This window comes from Chrysochloris asiatica, unplaced genomic scaffold, assembly GCF_000296735.1.
Source record: "Chrysochloris asiatica unplaced genomic scaffold, ChrAsi1.0 scaffold00056, whole genome shotgun sequence".
In the NCBI taxonomy this organism is placed as follows: domain Eukaryota; kingdom Metazoa; phylum Chordata; class Mammalia; order Afrosoricida; family Chrysochloridae; genus Chrysochloris; species Chrysochloris asiatica.
In genome coordinates, this window is record NW_006408574.1 from 11,300,582 (window position 1) to 11,318,426 (window position 17,845).

The 17,845-nt window shown below is 46.7% G+C and overlaps 1 protein-coding gene across 1 annotated transcript in view; it reads right to left on the minus strand.

The window, feature by feature from the left end:
* Nucleotides 1-7,318: 7,318 nt before the first annotated feature.
* Nucleotides 7,319-17,845, minus strand: part of ERMP1 (endoplasmic reticulum metallopeptidase 1) — a 37,282-nt gene continuing 26,755 nt past the window's right edge. Inside the window, exons 11-15 of the mRNA XM_006863757.1 lie at nt 15,496-15,648; nt 10,790-10,992; nt 9,695-9,810; nt 7,611-7,774; nt 7,319-7,483 (exon numbers count right to left, since the gene is read on the minus strand). Coding sequence (XP_006863819.1) covers nt 7,319-7,483; nt 7,611-7,774; nt 9,695-9,810; nt 10,790-10,992; nt 15,496-15,648 — 801 coding nt within the window. The remainder of the gene's footprint in view (nt 7,484-7,610; nt 7,775-9,694; nt 9,811-10,789; nt 10,993-15,495; nt 15,649-17,845) is intronic.

Sequence of the window (17,845 nt, forward strand, 5' to 3'; positions counted from 1 at the left end):
CTTTTAAGTTGTAGTTATTGTATTCTGGCTATTAAACCCTTATCAGACATATGATTACCAAATATTTTCTCCCATTCTGTAGACTATCTCTTCTCTTTGGTGATAAAGTCCTTTCTTTGATGCACAAAAGTTTTTCATTTGGATAGAACTCCATTTGTCTACTTTTTCCCCCCCCCAAACCTTTGTAGATTTAGTGTTGTATCCAAGGTTACAAAGGTTTGTGGTGCCTTTTCCCTGGAGATTGTTATAGTTTCAGCTCTTAACAGTTAGGTTTTTAATCTATTTTGAGTTAAATTTTCTATTTTGGTATTCAGCATGGGTCCAACATCATTTTGCATGTGACTATCCATTTGTTCAAAATGGGATTTTGAACCATCCACTGAACAGCCTGCTGAGAATCTGCCTTCACTGCACTTTCTGGAGTCCTGGTGTGGTGCTGTGGGTTAATGCATCAGACTGCAAAGTTGTTTGAACTGCAAGGTAGGTGGTTCAAGCTCACCAGCTGCTCCTTGGAAACCCTATACAGGGTCGCTATGCATCGGAATTGACTTGACAGCCTTAACTGCACTTTCTATGATAAAAACATTTCTAGCAAGATCCTCAGGTGACTCTTGTTTAATCTTGTTAAAACCTGTAGATCTTTTTAAAAGGTAGATTCTGATTTATTCTATCTGGGACAGAAAAGCAAATGATCAGCAGGGAGTCGAACCAGAAGGAACCGTTTCAAAGCCCTGGTTGGAGAGGATTGTTTCCCCACACTGAGTCTTTTTCACATGCTCATCAACATCAGCTGACCACAATTGGGCGCGTTCACTTCCCAGAGTCCTTCACACACTCTCGATCTGTCCTTACATTGGTATTGCTCAGCTTTGATTACTGCGCTTTAGAGTAAGTTTTGAAAGGGTTCAGTCCTCCTTGGTTTCCCAAACTGTTTGGGCTACCCTTAGATTTGTTCCATTTCTCACTGAATTTTCTAGTCAGTGTGTCAACACCTCCTGACGGTGGGGTTTGGTAGGGGTTGCATTTAACCTGCAGGCCAGTTTGGGAAGTACTACCACTTTAATAATCTTCCAGTCGCTGACCATGGTTTTTTTAGGTTTTCCCTTAGGATGTTTTCATTTTAAACATGTTAAGTCACACACTTCTTTTGTTCAATTTATTCCTAGGTATTTGTTTGTTTGTTTGTTTGTTTAGTTTTGGCCAAACTTTTTATTTAGTATTCTGTAGTTGTTTAACACACACTTAAATGGTCTTAATGGGGGAAGGGGAAAAGGGGAGGCTCTTGCAGAATCCCAAGGAAATGTCAGAAAGGCAGTATATGGCCAGCATTACCCTTTTATTTTGGGTTTACTGGGTGACTAGCACTTTCCTTACTTAAGCATCTATCTAGCTCAGGTTTTGCACACTGAGAATATTGAGATTTCAGTTTGAAGACACCCTGAAATCTATGAGTAGCAAACCCAACACCACCCTTCTAACATCTAGTTTATATAGGCAGAATGATTCATCTCTCCATTTTAGATGGCTAGATGTTTGTGGAAGATCTTAGTAATGCTTGCCTCACTTACTGGGAAAAAATCGAATAGGAAGTGGCCTTCAGGGACACTTAAGAGAATTACAACACTAGTACACAAGTCAAGTCTTACACATTTAACATTTGCTTATTGAAAACAATGTCATAAAATCAAATAAAATTAAACAGGTTTTACTTTACTTTTTCCTCACAAGAAATATAAAAATTATGGAGGAGTACTTAACAGGAAATTTTTTTTTAAGTAACACAATTTTTCCTTTTAAGAGTCCTTGGGTAGTTATGACAGAATAGGTTCCACTTTTTGTTTGTTTGTTTGAACAGGGATTTTGGTCCAAAGTCGTTTGTTTTTAGTTATCTTCTTCTGCCTCCCCCTCTATCAGATCGGCTTCCTCCACGGCCACCACCTCTTGGTGCTCCGCGGCTTGAACTGCTGTAGGAATCACGTGGAGGCAGGTACCCCCTTTCCATAGAAGGGGGAAGCCCTCTTTCTTGTCTGCCAACCCGATCACGACCACTTGAGTAGAGATCACTTCGGCTGCTTGAGTAATTGTCACGACTTCCACCATATCCGTCTCGTGAGCTGCTGTAATCATCATAGCGACCGCTTCCACCATAAGATGGCGGGAGCCCTCATGTCGGTGGAGCACTACGTGAGTTACCATAGCTCTCACAGGAATCTCTGTAGGAGCCTCCACTTGCATGGTCTGAATAGTCATGATCACGACCATAGCATCTCTATCACTATAGCCTCTGGATGGATAGTCATCACGTGAACTGGAATGACCATAATCACGGTAAGTATAATCTCTTGGTGGTGGTGCACAGTCTCTTGTATCACGAGAACTTGGGTAATCTCTGCTTGAATAGCTGTCTTTAGTAGAATAGCCATCATCTCTTGGGGGGAGGTACACATCTCTACGAGAGGGTAGGGGTTCCCTTCTTGGTGGCCCCTAGGTATTTGTTTTAGTGTTTTTGATGCTATTGTAAGTAGTATTGTTGATGCTACTGAAATTATTTCAATTATTCATTGTTAATGTATAGAAATAGAATGATCATATCCCGTTACTGAACTTACTAGTGATAACAGTTTTCTCAAGTTGAAAGAACTGAAAAAAAAATTCAAGCCTCAACTTGTAATATTGAAGGGAGGCACTCAGTCATCTGTGCCAAGAAATTTGGAAGACAGCCACCTGGCCAGCTGACTGGTAGAGATCCGTATCTATGCCCATTTCAGAGAAGTGGTCCAAATGACTGTGGAGATAAGCTAAACATACCATTCCTATCACATGCCAGGACAACCTTTCTAAAGGGAATTCAAAGATGGCCGCAACACTATTGGCAGGAAACTGCCAGAGGCTCAAGCTGGATTCAGAAGGACGTGGCATGAGGGGCATCATGCTGACATCAAGTGGATCTTGGCTAAAGGCAGAGAATACCAGAAAAATGTTTACCTGTGCTTTACTGATTATGCTAACATGTTCGACTGTATGACAAACTATGGACACTATTGCAGAGGATGGGTGTTCCAGAACACTTAATGGTGCTCACGAAGAACTGTACATAGAACAAGAGGCAGTCATTTGTACAGAACAAGGAGACACTGACTGACTGGAAACCTGGAAAGGTGGGTGCCACAGCTGTATTCTTTCACCATCTTATTCCATCTATATGCTGAACACATAATCTGAGACAATAGATTATATGAAGAATGTGGCATCAGGATTGGAGGAAGGCTCATTAACCACCTGTAATATGCAGATGATACTATCTTACTTGCTGAAAGAGGACTTAAAATACTGATGAAGATCAAAGACCACAGCCTTTAGTATGGGTTACACATCAATATACAGAAAAAAATAATTCTCACCACTGGATCAATAAATAACATCGTGATGAATGGAGACTAGATTGAAGTTGTCGTAGACTTCATTTTGCTTGGATCCACTATCAACATTCATGGAAGCAGCAGTCAAGCAATCAAAGGACGTATAGCATTAGGCAAATCTGCTGCACTCTTTTATTAAAGTGTTGAAGAGTGAAGATGTCAGCTTGAGGACTAAGGTGCACCTGACCCAAGCCATGGTATGTTCAGTAACCTCATATGCATGCGAAAGTCAGACAATGAATAAGGTTAGCCACAGAAGAACTGATGCATTTGAGTTCTGGTGTAACATCAGTTACCAACAAAGCAAATCTGTGTAGGCAGCAGCACAGTCAGAATCGTACTGCTGTTTCTCCCATACTTCGTACCTACCAGAAGGGACCAGGTCTTGGGTAAGGGCACCATTCTTGGTAAAGTGGAGGGTCAGCGAAAAAGAGGGAGAAAGGACTGGCACATGGTGGCAGCAATAGGCTCATGTTTACGATGATGAGGCTGGTGAAGGACCGGGCAATGCTTCATTCTGTTGTGCATTCAGGTGATGGTGAGTGGGAACCAACTTGATGGCACCAAACAATAGTTTTTTGTGTGATGATTCCTTGAGATTTTCTATATATAAGACCATGTCATGTGCAACTAGAGGTTTCTTTCTTCTGATCAGGATGCTTTTAATATCATTTTTCTTGCCTCACTGGCCTGGTTAGAATCCCCAGTAAAACACTGACTAGAAGCATGGAGACGGCATGCTTACCTTGTTCCTGATCTTTACGGGGATGCTATCAGTCTTTCACCATTAAATATGATGTAAGTTTAGGGTTTTATAGATGCTTTTGTCATGGCGGAAGAAGTTCTGTGTTAAATTTGTTGAGTGTTTTTATCATAAAAGGATGTTGGCGTTTTTCAGATTGTGTCTGTGTGTGTGTGTGCACGCGTGTGTGCACAGCGATTGAGGTGACCCTGTGCTTCCTGTTACTGACTATGGTGTATGGCACGGGATGGTAAACAGACCTTGCCTTGCTAGAGCAATCCCACTTGGTTATGGCGTATAACCCTTTTTTATATTTTGCCATATTCTATGTGACTATTTTATTGATAACTTGGTCTCAGTAAAATTTAATTTGCCCATCAAATCTTACTCCTGAGAAATGATCTGTCTGAGATTCACCAGTCAGTTCATGGTGGTTTTAAGAAAGGCAAACTTGGAGATGAGACATGATCAACATGCTATATATATTTGAGGCAAACCAAAGAAGGAAGTGGTGGTATCAAAGAGCAAAGAGCACCGCATTGATGCACCCACAAATTCCCGAGCGGGTCCATGAAAACAGTATCTCTCGGCTCTACTGGAGCAGAGGGAGAGGCACCAGGGACCTGAGCGGGCCCCCTGACTCACAGCGAGCTCTGGTCCACAAGGGGGCCTCGGAGAGAGGGGCGTGGTAGTACCTATCCTTACATGGACATTAGGACACACAGGCCACCCCTTGGGAGAAAAGCAATTCCTTCTCCCCTCCCTGATACTCCCACCCCCCAACCCCCATTCATAAATGAGCATCCTTCTTTATTGGCCCCTGGATGATTTGCTTTGCCAGTGGAGGTGGTTTAAAACTTGTAAATCGGTTGCAGCTTAACTTTTACCCAAATAATAGGTCATTGGTTAATTTCTGCAAACTTTGAAGGTATCATTTCTTTCCAAGGTAAAGGCATTCCAGCTGTAGTAAACTACACCCCCAGGCTGGGTTCTCTGTTCACATCACTCACAAGAGCAGCAGTGTGTCTCCACGAGCAACCCCAATCTTGTAAAGCAAATCCTTTTTTTAAGGCTTTAATAGGTTGTGGGTTTGAAACAACCCTCACAATATGGGGGATACAGAGGAACAGGGGCAGTTACAAAAGATCTATTGTTCTGATCAAAGACATCAACCAATGATATTCCAGTAACATTGTCAGGCAACAATTAACCCTTGACAAGTCTATGTGCCAGAGAAAAGAGACGGACAGACCTCGTTCTTCCTCCAGCTCAGGCTTCCTAGTGGGCAGACGGGCTCAGGCCTTCATGGCAGCACGCTCAGGGAGCCCCACGTGCCACACGCATCCTGCTTCACTGGAAACAGTCATCCTTGGGTCGGACGCAAGGCGGACTCTGAGACAGAATGATTTTGACACCGCAGTTCTCCACCCTTGCCCCGAGTACGCAGTGCTGTGCTTACAACCAAATTCTGTAGAAAATAATGCCACTGTGAGGGAGTTTGGTAAGGTCTAAAAACATGCTTTCAGAATGAGAATCCAGTGATGGGATCTCCTTTACCGAAAAGCTCAGAGCTGTGGATGGGACATAAGGGTGCGCACTGCAGTCAGGTGCCGCCTCTACTGACTTGACGGGAAAGCTCTTTCCCACACAGTGAGCCTGGCGCCCACAGGCAGCCTACCAGGGACAGTGTACCAGATTAAAGGTTCCCAGCACTAAGGAAAACCGTAGCAGCAAGAAAACAGCCATGATTACTCCTGAGAAGGAAAAATTACCAGCATCCTCAGCAAAGGGGTCAGAAATCACAGGGAACCATTTTTCTTACAAGGTCCTCAACAGTTGAGATTTTGTTTTCTCCTCCATAATATTCTTTTAGTAATCTCCTTCTGATAAACTACAGGGATGAAAGAAAAAGGTCACATTTTGAAGGGCACTGAGATATTTCCATTCCTAGCTTTCCCTCCACATAAGCCTGGCAATAAAGGTGCTGGCCCCACCAAGCCAGGCCTGTGAGGCCTCCCCGAGGCCAGGAGCAGACGGGTTCACTGGGGGTCACAGGCTGGGCTGGCACACGGAGCCTGACAAAGACGTGCTGTCTGTCAGGCGGATGATGCGGCTTTTCAAGAAGTAGCCCTCTTCTTATCGCAAACATGAGCTCATTTTTTAGAAAAAACAAAAACATTTCCTCAAAATGTTCTTTTGACCTGTTTTCCAAACTCAAAACGTGTCTCGCTTTCCCCGCATGCTCATGGGGAAAAACCTCCCAGCATCCCAGGCGCCACTGTGGCTTTGGGACCAGCACCCTGGCCCCACCCACATCCATGCCACAGCCTGTCTCAGGAGAACCAGCCCCACCGGCCAGGAAGCTACCAAGACACTCGTCTGTTCAACTGGCTGGCTAAAAACCAGACGCAAATAAAGGACCAGAGGGCAGAGATGCCTCCGAAACAACGGAGAGAGAATAAATAGGGCTCACCTGCCCGGCCCCTCCCAAGCACCGCCCCGAACAGCCAAGCAGGTGACTGTGTGCTGAGGAAGGCCAGGCAGCCTGCACAAGACGGAACACCCCGAGGACAATGCTCCACTTCTCAACCTCCCAGGGGAGTGGAGCCGTGTCCGAGGGAAACAAGGCATCGAGAAGCACTGGAGAGCCGCGTGAGGAGGGCCGCAGGGAGTCGCCGTGGGGCCTATCAGAGACACGGGGCTCTCCAGGGCAGTGAAGAAGCCCGTGGCTCCGGCCCGTTTGCAGTGCGGTCCTCTCAACAGCCCCGGGGGTCGGTCTCAGGGGGCTCACGGTCAGTGGACAGTATTTGACCATCACTCACTGACATAGCCAATGGTCCTGGCCTTGAATGGGAAGTGACAATTTCACACTCAGTACCCAGGACAGCTGTCATGATCCTGAGGTGACTGGTTTCTGGCCTTGGTCGTGTACAGTGATGTCGGTGGGTGGCATCCACACGTGCAAAGGCGCATAGAAGGCCATGCACACACTGCTGCCCACAGCGTCACGCTCGGAGAACTTGGCCCTCAAGCGTCAACCCACACAGATGACCACATTAAGATGCACAGACGTGAGTCACAAACGCCCACACCCCACACAGAGAAAGCAGGTCCCGTGACTGCCCCGCTCAGCACGCACGTGAAAATAGTCCACAGGTTAAAACACAAAGAGGTCGTAGGTGCACACCCAAGCAGAGGGAAATGTCCAGTTGGGGAACTTGTCCTTCAGTGCATCCAGCTGGGGCGAACGCTTGTCTTCCCCAGAGAAATAGTGGGCAGCCAGGGCCATGGTGACCAGACCTTCTGGCTGCTCTTCTGCAACCTGGCAAAGAAAACCAGTTAGAGTGAGAAAAGCCTCATTCCCTCCAGTGGCAAGATAGCCCCACAGACTCTTGTTCACTCTCCCCCAAGGACCTGGGCCAGTGGCATAGGCAGTGCCAACAACCCACCTGTACTTCGATCCAGAACCGCCACGCGGAGGCCTGGAGTCCATGCGAGTAAAACACAAAGTAGTCACCGCCTTTGCTCGTAACTGGGGTACCGTTGCCGAAAGACCACTGGGTGAGCGTCGACCCTTTGTGGGTTCGGATGTAGAGCGATATGTGGCTTGGTCCTGCACAACAAGAGGAAAAGCGTGTGGTTATGTGACAAACTCCTGACCTAAACCCGACTGCAGCAGTTCATGCGTGGCATCACTGTGGAGAGCTTGACTCGGCACCGCCAACGGCTGACAGTCTGAGCTCCGTGAGTGAGGACAAGGCCAAGTAAAGAGGCGGAGCAGACCAGGCCCAGGTCCGACAAAAAAGCTTTTACAGTCAACAGAGCACAGGAAAACATCTCTCTGGTATTCTCTGCTTTCAGCCAAGATCCATCAGACATCAGAAGTGACAGTCCTCTCTCCTCCTTGTTCCATGTCTTCTTCTGAATCCGGCATGAACCTCTGGCAGCTCTCCGTCAGTAGACTGTTCCAGCCCATTGTTGAATTATCTTTAGCCCATATTTTACTTACATGTGATACTAATGGTGATTTCTGCATTGTTGGGTCACCTCTCTTTGGAATGGACACAAATATGGATCTCTTCTAGTCAGCTGGCTAGGTAGCGGCCTTCCAAATTTCTTGGCCTAGATGAGTGAGTACCTACAGTTCTTCATCAGTTTGTTTAAAGATTTCAATTGGTATTCCATCAATTCCTGGAACCTTGTTCTTTGCCAATGCCTTCAGTGCACCTTGGACTTCTTGCTTCATTATCACTGGCCCTTGATCACATGCTAAAACGGTTGACTATCATCCATTTCTTTTTGGTATAGTGACTCTGTGTCATGACTATGCTTTCTGCGCTTTCTGTATTTTGTCCACAGAATCCTTCAATATTGCAGATCAAAGCTTGAGTTTTTATTCAGTTCTTTCAGCTTAAGAAATGCTGAACGTGTTCTTCCTGTCTGATTTTCTACCTCTAGATCTTTGCCCATTTCATTCTAATATTTGACTTTGTCTTGAGCTGCCCCTTTGAAATTTTCTGTTCAGTTTTTTTCATTTCCTCCTTTCTTCCATTGGAGAGCACATTGCAGAGTCTCTTCTGACATCCCTTTTGGTCACTCACCTGTTAGTGGGTCGTATTGTGCTGACTTGTGTGTTACTGTGTTGCTGGAAGCAATGTCGCCGGTATTTAAATTACCAGCAGGGACACTCACGATGGATAGGTTTCAGCTGAGCTTCCAGACTAGCAGACTAGGAAGGAGGAGAGGCTGACGACTTTGGAATGTTTAGCCCCTGGAAACCTTACAAGTAGCAGTGGAACCCTGTCAGACAGCACATGAATCCTAGTCCGACCGTAACCCTAATAATGAATGAAGCCCTAGGCCTAGCCTAGACCCAGTAATAGTCCCAACCCCACCCTCTTAACTCCTCACTCCTTCCCAGCCCCAACCACAGAAGAGCAAAGGCCCTTGAAAAACATTTACTAAATTTGTCCCCACAACATATACAACGTCCATATTGCCCTATGCTTGTTATATATCATAACTGTAATTTAAAACTTTCCTACAAAGCAAAGTCCAGGCTAAGATGGCTTCTCCGTGAATTTTAACAAGTATTTTAGAAAGAAACGTCAGTATTACACAAATTCATTCAGAAGAGAGAGGAAGTGTCATAAAAGATGTCAAGCAAGGTTAAGGCTGGGCACGCCGACTGATGTCAGACCAAATGAACTTCGGAACCTGACACTGAGCTCGTCCACGAGGCCCTGACCAACCAGAGGCAGCCTCTAGGGCTTTCAGGCCCCGTCAGCCGGGGTCAGTGGGGTGCATGGTGGGGACTGAAACCAATGCAGGAGCTGCTAAATGTAAAACTGATGAACTGCTCTGGGAACCTTCATTCGAGTCACAATAAAGAGTTAAAAAAAAACAAAACACTGTAAACTCCTCCTAAGTTGCTGGTTACTACAGTGAATTCTGAGACCAAGAAAGCCATTTAATGTACAAAGATTTTTAAAAAGAAGTGAAGGAGAGCTGCCTAAGCTGTCCTGGGACTTACCTGTTGCTTCAAAGGTCAACCTTATAGCATCCCAGGGGGTCTGCTCCTTGGACGTGAGTCTGAGCTGAGGCCGGGCTCGCGGAGAAACTTCCGAAGCAGGAAGGTACCAGTTGGTCCTGTTGGGAAAGGAGCTTCGATAGTACGGAGGCTTCATTAGCTGATACCTATCTATCACACACACACAGACCGTTTATGACAGTCTGGGATATGACATTCCTCGGAAGCTCGCAGAAAGCCTTCTCAAAGTTACAACCCAGGGGACTGCGATTCGCCTGCTGCTCTGGGGTGCTGCTGACACACTCTCACCCCAACGACACAGCAGCACCGCACCTCAGGGTCTTGACAGGTCGTTAGGCTTTCTCCCCAGGAGTCCCTGGCTGGGATCAAACAGCCAATCTCTGAGCTTAGCAGCTCTTCACTCGAAAAAACCAAATGATGAAAACAGCCCACCACTGCCACCGAGTTGATTCCAGCTCATAGTGACCTAGTGCCCACGTAGAACAGAGAACTGCCCAGTTTCCGAGGCTGTGAATCTTTACAGACGCTGACCACTACATCTTTCTGCTATGGAGCAGCTGCTGGGTCTGAACCACCAACCCCCTGCTTTGCAGCCAACCGCTTACCCACCTACTCCCTCAGGCCTTAACAGCACCATAAAGACGTCCCAGAAAGAAGCCAGCTGAAGAGTTAGCTCGCCCCACAAGACCACTGCCAGCGAGTGTGTTCCGACTCACAGTGACCCAGGATGGGGTCTCTGGAGTTATAACACTTCATGGGAACAGGAAGACTCATTTTCTCCCTGACAGCTCGCAGTCCAGTGCTTATCCCATGGTACCACCAGGGCTCCTTGAGAACGATGCTTAACTGATGCCTATTAGATTTGTCTGAAGTACCACCCTATCTAAGCCACAAAATTCTGAAGAAAGTTGCAAAATGAAAAAAGCAAAGCTACTCTGGTGAGGGTTTGGGTCCACTAGAGAACTACAACTTTTGTGGTGATCGAACACACTTCTGCCCAGGGCACCTGACTTCTGCACTAAGATAGCAGTTGAAACAATACAGTACTGATCTAATGATGGGAACTTGAGAACCCACTTGATGAGAAAGTGCACGGGGAGGTACCACGGGAAACCACACAGGGGCGCTGTCTCCTCGCAGTAAGCTTGGATGGTGTCGTTGATCTCAGGCACGTGTGGAGTTATGTGAGACATTCCAGTGTAATCAAATCCATTGATCCATATGCCAGAGTCCCGTTTGGCCACATTTCCATCCAAGCCATGAAACGTTCTAGTCACATGCTGAAATTCAGAACAGACTTGTTAAGTGCTGTCGACTCGGTTCTGACCCATAGCGACATTGTATAGGGCTTCCTAGGAGCAATTGGTGAGCTTGACCCACCAACTTGCAATTAAAACTGATTTTGTGGTCCAGTGCATTAACCCACAGGGCCACACCAGGACTCTCAGTACAAGACTGATGAGGTAAGAATTGACATTTCCACCATTTTGCTCACCTCCCCACCCGAGACTAGTGAAAAAGCGTCCATCTGACAAGACCCAGGAAGGCTGTGTATGGACAGCTGCAGGCACAAGCTGTGGGGCATCCCCCGCTCTGCAGCCAGAAGTCTTCTCCTGAGCACAGAGCCTGGGGAAACCCTCCCCAAGGGCACGCATGCTGACACAGAGCGACGAGAACCCAGCCAGCTGACCATCCCACCCAGTGCCATCGAGCTAGTTCCACCTCAGAGCCACCTGGTGTGTTCTGGACACAGTAAAACTGCCCCCAGGGTGTTTCTGAGACTGTGACTCATTACAGGAGCACAGGACCTCATGTGTCTCCTGCAGATCGGCTGGGGGGTTTGAACCACCAACCTTGTAGTTAGCAACCCAATGCTTAGCCCGCTACGTCACCAGGGCTCCTTAAGTGTCCACTAAAAGTAGATGACACAATGGGGCAGCGTCCTACAGCCAAAGTCTATTGTTGTTGTTGTTAAGTGCTGTCGAGTCAGTTCTGACCCACAGAGACCCTGTGTAGGGTTTCCGAGGAGCGGCTGGTGAGCATGAACCACTACTGACCTTGTGGTTCAAACCGCCCTTGCAGTCCAGCACATTAATCCACAGCGCCACAAATAATGAACACAATCCAGTGTGAGTGGTTCTCACACACTGTGCAGTAAAACTTCAAACGAGTATTTATGTTTGGTCCCTTCTGTAAGCAGTTCAAAAGCAGGCAGAACTGCACGATGTTGTAGACGACACGGTGTGGTACCCAAACTTCAAGACAGTGACGACTTCTTGCAGAGTTTGGGGTCTGAGGCGGACAGAGAGCTGGGATGGAGTGTACACTCTGCCTTCCGAAGTTTTAACTTGGATAAAGGATACACAGAGGTTTTGTCGTATTGCTTTTCACAACTATATTTATACTTCATGTAACAAAAATGAATACCCTACTATTTTTAGATGAGGATTAAAAAAAAACCCCAACCTCCTAAATACACAGACATTCATCTTTCAGTGTGTTAAATGTGCACAGAGAAACAGGAATCACAGCTCACCACTAGGTGGCAGGCGAGTGTCTACCAGGAGTCTATGAAAAGGGGACGCGGTTGGTCCGTTTGGAATCACTTTATTCATAGCAGAAATCAGAATATCAGACAGAAAAAAACAAAGAAGAAAGAAAGACTCGCACAGGCAAGAGCTGACAACCTATAGCCCACAAGCCTGGTCTGGACCCTGTCTATTTTTATAAAGTTTTCTTGGAACACAGCCACACTCATTAATTTAACTCCAAAAGTAGCAGCTTCAACAGAAGACTGCTGAGCGTAACACCTGAAGAGTAACCGGCTGACCCTTTAGAGGAAACATTTGCCAACTCTTGGCCTAGAGGAAGAAGAGCACCCCAAATATAGCACAAGAAAAGGACTTTTTTTAAGACTGAAAATCTCCTGACATAAACATGAGACAGTCACTTAAAACACAAAGAACTTCCTGTAACCTAACTGCCTCACTAAGTTTGGCAAGCTGTAAAATCTCTAACATAATAATGCCTCACACTTTGTCTCAAGGGACAACTCAATTGACTGGCATCTTAACACATTTCAAAGATAATGTCCTATGTCCCAGTTTGATGAGTAGCGTCTGGAGTCCTAAAAGCTTGTGAGCGGGCATGTAAGATACAGTTATTGGGCTCTACCTGTACGGAGCAACAGAGAATGAAGGCAATCAACGGCTCAAAAAATAGTAACAGTAATAGGACTAATGGCCTACACGGACCACAGCCTCCTCTAATCAGAGCTCGGAACCAGATGATGCCAGCTACCAGTAACTACTGTAACGTCCTCACCAGGAGCTCGGAACCAGATGATGCCAGCTACCAGTAACTACTGTAACGTCCTCACCAGGAGCTCGGAACCAGACGATGCCAGCTACCAGTAACTACTGTAACGTCCTCACCAGGAGCTCGGAACCAGACGATGCCAGCTACCAGTAACTACTGTAACGTCCTCACCAGGAGCTCGGAACCAGACGATGCCAGCTACCACTCACTACCGTAATGTCCTTACCAGGGACACAATAAAGCCTGCGTGGATTGGGAGAAAAATATAAAACAAAACTCAAATTCCGAAAAGAGGCCAGGCTTACTGGTCCGAAACCGCAGAAGAGTGCAGGAGTGGAGCACCTTGCTGCTACCATAATGTATAGCATCCTTTGAAGGCCACACCCAATGATCAACGTAAAAATTAACCTGCTGCTCGATGCCACAGACGGAGGCAGAGATGGGGTTCTGGAGAGGGGGAGTGGCTGAGGACTCTAGATTCATAGGAAGAGAGGGACTAAGAGCTGGTGGCCAGGAGGCAGACTTGCAGAACGTGCCCTTTGGAGCTGTGAATTACTATATATGCCTGAGTATTTTGTTGTTTCTTTAAAAAAAAAACAAAAACCTAAAGTGAATAAAGAGAAATACTGTTAACTGATGGTACATGGAAGAGATTATAATCATTGTAATGAAACAAGGTGTATGATTTGTTGAATGTAAAACTGATGATCTGCCCTGTGAGCTTTTACTCAATCCACAATAAAAACCTTAAAAAAAAAAATTAGCCTGCTACATTTTAGTCAAACATTTAAGTACCTCACCCCTAATAGATACAGGTTCGCTTTGGGCCGGCACCAACTCGAATGCACTTAACAACAACAACAACATGATGGCTGGAGTCCTGGTGTGGAGCTGCGGGCTAATGCACTGGACTGGAAGGTTGGTTTGGACCACAATGTTAGTGGTTCATGCTCACCAGGTCACTCGTCAGAAACCCTACACAGGGTGGCTATGAGTCAGAACTGACTCGACAGCACTTGACAACAACATGATGGCTGGAACTGAGGCTGCCTTGGCAGGGCCAGATCAAATTATTCTGAGGGTCTTCCACGTTCCCCACCCCAGAGACTATCACCCTAAGATGCCCTTTGTACTTGGAACTGAGGGTATTTCTTCTGGTCATCTATCAACCAAATGACAAACTGGCTTCTAAAATAAACAATGTCACCCACAAGAAATGGGCTCCCACAAACAGTCAACATTTACCCAAAAGCAAAGATGAGAAGGCAAAGGGGAAGGGAAGTTAGATCAAAGGAAACAGAGCAAACCGAATGGAAACAATGAGAATGTTGGCACAGCTGGAACCATGCACTGTGTGAAAATTGTCTAGATTTTCACCTTAAAAATCTAAAAAGCGATCCGTTTGTCTTTTAAAACTATCCATGCATAGACGTCGGCCCTTGTTCACAACCTCCTGGTATTTAAGTTAGGTTTGATGATAACCCACTTTCTGGGACCAGTTAACCGGTGCTCCTTTGACTTTTCTCTTTGGCCGCTCCATCTCGTCTACCTGAGATGACTGGACAGCACAGGCTGGAGCCCATTTGGTGCAAAGTCTGAAATCTAGAGAAAGCTCTAGACCTCATTTCTGCACTACCTTTTCCACTGTGACACAGTATCGCAGCTAAGGTCAGCTTTGTGAACACTGAATGCCCTGCCTCACTTTGCCCATTGGTGGGGTTCTGGTTTCCCGCTCGGCCTACAGGTATTGTTACACCTGTCTTCCTAAACAACCACGACAACGCATGCCTATTTGTGCTTAGTTTCCCAGGTACATTCTTTTAACTTGGATGGTAACAAAAACAAGGGGCAGGGCACAAGCGTTGTTGACCGTCCAAACCATAGGCTCTGAGGATCAGACTCTAGCCACCTAGCAGACATAGCAAACTGTCCCTCATCTGATTATTCAGTAATGCTTGTTAGTAATCTCATACATGAGCCCTGGATATCCACAGACAAATGTAAAAACCTTCCCTAAAAGCTGAGACTGTAAATTCCAAAAAGGCAAAGTCCCGCCCCATGAAAAAAAAAAAAAAAAAGCTAAAGAGGATAGAGAGAAACACTGTACACTGATGATATATGGAGGGGATAATAATCAATGTAATGAAACAAGCTATATGAATGGTTGAATATGAAGCTGATGATGTGCCCTGTAAACTTTCACTCAATCCAAAATAAAAACATTTAAAAAAAAAAAAAAAAACCAACAAGGGGCACCTTCTGAGTCTGCCTCTTGGGAGATGGCTGTGTAGCTGGTAAAAATGCCTCATGGCAGCCAGTCTTGTCCTTCCCTCATCACTGCACACACAGCCACAGAGAAACTCAGCAAGGAAGGTCAGCAGTCGAAAAGTCCTCTGGGTTTCCTGTTAACTCGTGACGTTCAACACACACAGGTTTCCTGTCCCGAATCGCAAAGATGCTCTTACCTGCAGGAACACCCTCTTTGGCTTTGGACTAGCAGGATCGGAGCTGTAAGGGAAAAATGTTCCCTTGCAAACCAGCAGGAAGGTCACCGCACACACCAAAGTCAAAGTCACCATGGTCCTTTTTGTGCTTTTGACAAGGTAGATGAAGTTAATCTAAAACACAAAACAGAGACGGAAACATGGCAGGGGAAGACAGCTCTCTGAAGAAGTGCCTGCCTGCGTTGTTACAAGTATCACCTAACAGACTATGAAGGAATGCATTAGGTTGTTCCGACACTCGTCAACACCCCCCATTACAGTGGACTGCCCACACCTGCGCCTCGATAACAATGCCTCTGACCTGCCCAGGCAGTGCCTTGTCTGCCTGGCAGCTGGCCGTGGAGCCAAGGGAAAGTGAGCAAGCCAGCCACAACCACTACCTAGTTTTCCTTGCGACCCAATCAAGGCCTAGTTACCTGTGCACAGCAGAGGGTGTGCAACGGTGGCCCAGCTGTAGGGCATCAAGGCGGCCACTAATGTAAGACCAGACCAAACCCACGACAGCTGAGTCCAATTCCGACTCCAGGACAGAGCAGAACTGCCCCAGAGTGTTTCCAAGGCTGTCGTCTTTACAGAAGCAGACTGTCACCTCTTTCTCCCATGCAGTGGTGGGTGGGTTTGAATTAGGTGCTGCTCCTACTAGTGGTACCATTGAGCTGACCACTGACAAGAATTTAACTGCTTTCTAGCAGGTAGTTGATCAGCCCCCGAGAACTGAGACAATGTGCTGTGGTTCCACCATCAGTAGGGGGACGATGTGGAGACGTCCACAAGCACTAAGGGCAGCAGAGCCACTCAGGTGACAATGAGAGGTCCACAAGGCTCTCCCAGGTCCCCGAGACGCACTCTCTCCAAAACGCTTCCCAGAGCAGCATCCTCCTTCAGGTGTACAGGGCCTTCACGTTTTGGAGACATTTTCAGTGTCCACAGAGCAAGCGCCCAGTGTTGTCCCGTCCACATGATCATGGGATCGACTAGAAACATCTCATGTCATGGTCATTTTTCGTGGGCATTCAGAGTGTCCATTCACTGACTTCAATTAGTATGTACGCTGGGGGACCCAGTTCTACCTCAACTGACTTTTAGATCAGAACCTAACCTACAGGCGCTGGGACACCTACCTGTTTACATATATAGAAGGTTGTGGTTATGTGCCGTGGAGTCGGTTCCGACTCACAGCGACCCTGTACAGGGTTTCCAAGGCTATAAATCTTTACAGGAGCAGACTACCTCATCTTTCTCTTGTGGAGCAGCTGGTAGTTTCGAACTGCTGACCCTGAGGTTCGCAGCCCAACTCGTAACCACTACGCTACCAGATGGCTAGCAGAGCTCCTGCCAAGGCTTTAATGCTAACATAGAGGCAGGAGAAACACACCCTGCAGGCAAGAGGGAACATGTAAGAATTCTCCATTCAGCCCTGGACATACCATTAAGACTTCATCCTTCTCTGAGAGGTAACCTGCTGGGACATCCCAACTGCAGGCCACGGTCAGCAGAACCCACACAGCAGTGGGCAGAAGATGACCACCGAGCTCAGTGCACACGGGGCTGGCAGGCTGCTGAAGGGATTTTCGTGGGTATTGTTGACCAGGTGTGGTGTCCTTACTCACTGTCTTGTTACTGAGGTAAACACGTATGTAACAAACCACGTGTCACTGACACAATCAGTAGGGACACGAATCCTGCTCATTTGTTGTTTCCCCACCACCCTTATCCACTCCCCAATCACACCATCACCCTCCCCTGACGCTCAGCGCTCCCTAACCGACCACGTGAGCATCAATCTCTACAACCTCAGACCAGCAGAACTAGACAGTTCCCAGCTACCTACCACCAACAACTGCTCTGAAAGGGATCACATGAGACGGCCCCAGATAGAGTGAGAGAAAATGTGGAACAAAGCTCAAGTTATGAAAGAAGACTGGGCTTACTGGTCAGAAGGAGACTGGAGGCACCTGAGACTATGCCCCTCGACCACCCTTCAGATCTGGAAAGAAACACCCTCAGAGCCCACTTTTCAGCCAACAGTAGAGAGGTTTATAAAGGGGGACAACATCACTAGTAAGGGCTGCTCACCATGGAATGGTCAGTTATTCAGAATCGAGAGGGCACCACTGAGCTAAGGACAAAAGTGAGAAGGGCTGGGAGGAGGGTGGACTGGACTAGGAAGCACTGGGAGGAAGTGGGATAGGAGCTGTTGCAGGGAGGGGACTGTAATCATTGAGATGAAACCAAGGGTATGATTGGTAGACTATAAAACTGATGAGCTTGTCTGTAAACCTTCACTCAATTCACAATAAAAAGTGAAAGA